At 49.4% G+C, this 3896-nt stretch overlaps 1 protein-coding gene across 1 annotated transcript in view; it reads right to left on the bottom strand.

Moving 5' to 3' along the window:
• TM6SF2 (transmembrane 6 superfamily member 2) overlaps positions 1 to 3896 on the bottom strand; it is a gene marked incomplete at its 5' end in the record, with an annotated part of 19893 nt that overhangs the window by 4654 nt on the left and 11343 nt on the right. The window contains 1 exon segment of the mRNA XM_014587309.1: positions 2681 to 2773. Within this exon segment, the coding sequence (XP_014442795.1) occupies positions 2681 to 2773 (93 nt within the window).

The raw sequence follows: 3896 nt of genomic DNA, 5'->3' as shown, positions 1-3896 counted from the left end.
AATAAAAAATAAATACAGTTAAATAAAATACTTCTTTAAAAAAAAAAAATGAAAGAAGATGAGTTGAGATGGGGACCAACCCATGGCATGCTAGACTCTCACGTGGACAGCCCCTCCACTAGACTCTCACGTGGACAACCTCCCTGGTTTGAGCTGTGGACTCGATGGCTTGAAAGTGATGCCAGACGCGTGTGGATATATGCCCAAAATCCCAAGAGGAGGATGGAGAAGGGACTGCAGCCTGGCCATCCCCTTGGGGGGTGTGTGTCTGTGATTTCTCTCTCCCTCAAACTCTGGTGAGCACACACGTCACATGGCAAGAACAAAAACAAACGGAAAAAGATCAGCTGAGACCCACGGTCTAGCAAGGTGGCGTAGTCGTTTGGGTGGCTGGACCCCACATGGCCGGCTGTGTGGTGCGAGTCCTAGACCCAAAAGCTTGCAAAGCAGGTTAAGGGGGCTAGCAGGTGGCATGGTGGTTAAAGTGTTGGACTCCCACATGATTGACCAAGGTTCAAGCCCAGAATGGGCAGCTTGCTTTCTCCACCTCTTACTCTCTCTGTCTCTCTCTGGTGAGTACATGTGCCTAAGAGCAATTTTATGTTTTTTTTTTTAAAAAAGAGTTATTTTATATAATTTTGTTTCTTTGTTATTATTTTTCTTTTTCTAAGAATTATTTTATTTAACTTTACTTATTCATTTTATTTTAATTTGACCAGAGAAGAAGAGAGAGAGAGAAAAGGAGAGAGAGAAATGAGAAAGCAAACCACCAGGTCCAGGACTTGAACCATGGTTGGCCATGTCGGAGTTCAGCACCCTTAACCACCATGCCACCTGCCGGCCCCATTATTTTTTAATTTGGCCAGAGAGAGGCAGAGAGAGGGAGAGTGAGAAGGTAATCCACCAGGTCCAGGACTCAAACCATGGTTGGTCGTGTGGGATTCCAGCACCTTAAAGACCAAGCCTTCTGCAAGCCCCCCCAATAGCAAACTTAATAATAATAATATATAAAAATAAATAAATAATTTTTAAAATGGAAAAGAAAAGAAATCCCAACATCTTTTTTTCTTTTTTTTGGAGAGGTTTTCGCTATAGGGTGCATGCGCTCGCCAGACAGACAGAGAGAGACAGAGAGACAGAAAGCGAGAAATCACCCCCCAGGGGGGGTGGCCACGCCGCTATCCCTTCTCCTCCATTCTCCTCTCGGGATCTTGGGCACGTGCACACACACATGCGTCTGGTGTGAGTTTAAGCCACCAGGTCTCGGACTTGAACTGCGGTCGACTACGTGGGAGTCCAGCGACATAGCTATGATGCTAACTGCTGGTCCCACCGCAACATCTTAATAGGAGAATGGGGGAGAAGGGATAGTGGCATGGCTATCACCCCAGGGGGTGATTTCTAACTTTCTCCCCCCTTTGTCTCTCTGTCTCTCATGAACACATGCATCCTATAGTAAAACAAAACAAAACAAAAATACATTAATTAATTAAAATATGAACTAAGACCACCACCCAAGGAGGTGGAACTAAGGGAGGGTCTGACCAGCCTCAGAGCCCACCCAGGGGAGGTCTCTGTGCATACCCTACTGCTGTGCGCAAACAATTCCTCTATTTCTGTTGGGGATTCCTATCCCCCCCTTCCCACCCCCACACACTCAACCCACCCACCCTTGTCCAAGTGGCATGTCATTCTAGCCTGGTTTCTTGAAACAGCCCAGCTTCCTCGCCACAGTGATAGGAAGAGAGTGAGCCTGGGATTCAGGCTGGGCCAATAAGAGCCTGCCTCAGACTGGTGCTTAAGTTCTGGGGTCATTGGAACCAGCAGTTAGCGTAATGGCTATGTCGCTGGACTCCCATGTAGCTGACCATGGTTCGAGTCCCGGACCCAGTGGCTTAAACTCATGCCGGGTGCATGTGCGTGCGTGCCCAAGATCCCGAGAGGAGAATGGAGGAGAAGGGATTGCGGCGTGGCCATCTTCCCTGGCGGGTCATTTCTCGCTTTCTGTTTCTCTGTCTCTCTCTGTCTTTCTGGCGAGCGCACGCGCCCTATAGCAAAAACCTCTCCAAAAATAAAAAGAAAAAAAGTTCTGGGGTAATAAGGGTTCCCATGCCTCTGGGGAGGCCAAGCGGGGTGGATGGAAGCCTAAAGCTGCCTGAGGCTGTCTCTGCCACCCTACGGAGAGATGGCCTAGGAGTGGAGCCATGGAAAGAAAACAGACGGAGACAAAGTTATTCTTTTTTTTCTTTTTGCTATAGGGTGCATGTGCTCGCCAGACAGACAGAGAGAGACAGAGAGACAGAAAGAAATCACCCCCCAGGGGGGATGGTCACGCCGCAATCCCTTCTACTCCATTCTCCTCTCGGGATCTTGGGCATGCACGCACCGGCGTGAGTTTAAGCCACCGGGTCCGGGACACGAACCGCGGTCGACTACATGGGAGTCCAGCGACATAGCCATGATGCTAACTGCTGGTTCCCGACAAAGTTATCCTTGAACGCCTGGATCCAGCCATACCTGAAGACCACCTCTCTCTCTCTTTTTTTTTTTTTAGTAGGACAATAAATTCCATAGGCACTTCTCAGTTTGCCTTGCATTTCTGGCACCTGCTTCAGAGTGGCTCAGTGGACCCCCACCTATGGCAGGATCATGCCCTCCTCCTCCCACCTTGCCCTCTCACCTGCACCTTGGGATAGGCCACGGGGTCCCGCAGATATGGCTCGTACTGGTAGATGTAGACAAAGCAGGTGTCCGTGGGGCAGTCAAGCACCACCTAGGGGCAGACAGATGCACCAACAACCCACATCAAACATCCCTCCGGGGCCAACAGGTGACACAGTGGTTAAGGCTCTGGACTCCCATGTGGTCAACATGGTTTGAGTCCTGAACCCGGCAGCTTGAAACTCACGTGGGGCACGTGTGTGTGCGTGCCCAAAAACACAAGAGAATGGAGGAGAAGTGACTGCGGCGTGGCCATGCCCCTCGGGGATGATTTCTTGCTTTCTCTCTGTCTCTCTGACGTTTTGCGCATGACCTATAGCAAAAATCTAAAAATAAATAAATAAATAAATAAATAATCATCCTTCCAACATGGAGCTTTGCGTGCCCTCCCAAGGAGACTCTAAACCCCTTTGCTCAGGCCTCTCAGATATAAATATATATACACATATATATGGGTATGTGTGTATACATAGTTTTTTTTTTGGAGGGGGGAGAGGTTTTTGCTATAAGGCGTGTGTGCTCACCAGAAAGACAGAGACAGAGAGACAGAAAGCGAGAAATCACCCCCCAGGGGGGATGGCCACGCCGCAATCCCTTCTCCTCCATTCTCCTCTCGGGATCTTGGGCACGCACGCACACGCGCCCGGCGTGAGTTTAAGCCACCGGGTCCGGGACTTGAACCGCGGTCGACTACATGGGAGTCCAGTGACATAGGCATCTCGCTCACTGCTGGTCCTTCAAGTCCCTCTTGATGAAGAACTTCCTTAGATGACCACACCGATGAACAGAGGACTTTCTGCACTGGATAAAGGGATGCAGAGGCTGACAGATGGCGTGGTGGTTAAGGGCACTAGACTCTCACATGGCCAACCATAGTTTGAGTCCCAAACCTGGCAGCTTGCTTTTTTCATTTTCTCTTTGTCTCTGTCTCTGCCTCTCTCTCTCTCTTGCACTCTGTCCCTCTCCTTGTCTCTGTCTCTGCCTCTCTCTCTCTCTCTCTCTTGCACTCTGTCCCTCTCTGGTCTAACCAAAATAAATAAGTAAATAAAATGTTACAGGACCAGCAGATGGCTTCATGGTTACATTGTTGGACTTGCACGTAGTCAATTTCAGTTCTAGGCCCGGACCTGGTGGCTTAAATTCGCGTCGGGCGTGTGTGTGTGTGCATGCCCAAG

Source organism: Tupaia chinensis, unplaced genomic scaffold (assembly GCF_000334495.1).
Source record: "Tupaia chinensis unplaced genomic scaffold, TupChi_1.0 Scaffold000201_1, whole genome shotgun sequence".
In the NCBI taxonomy this organism is placed as follows: Eukaryota; Metazoa; Chordata; class Mammalia; order Scandentia; family Tupaiidae; genus Tupaia; species Tupaia belangeri.
This window is presented reverse-complemented; position numbering and strand designations above follow the sequence as displayed.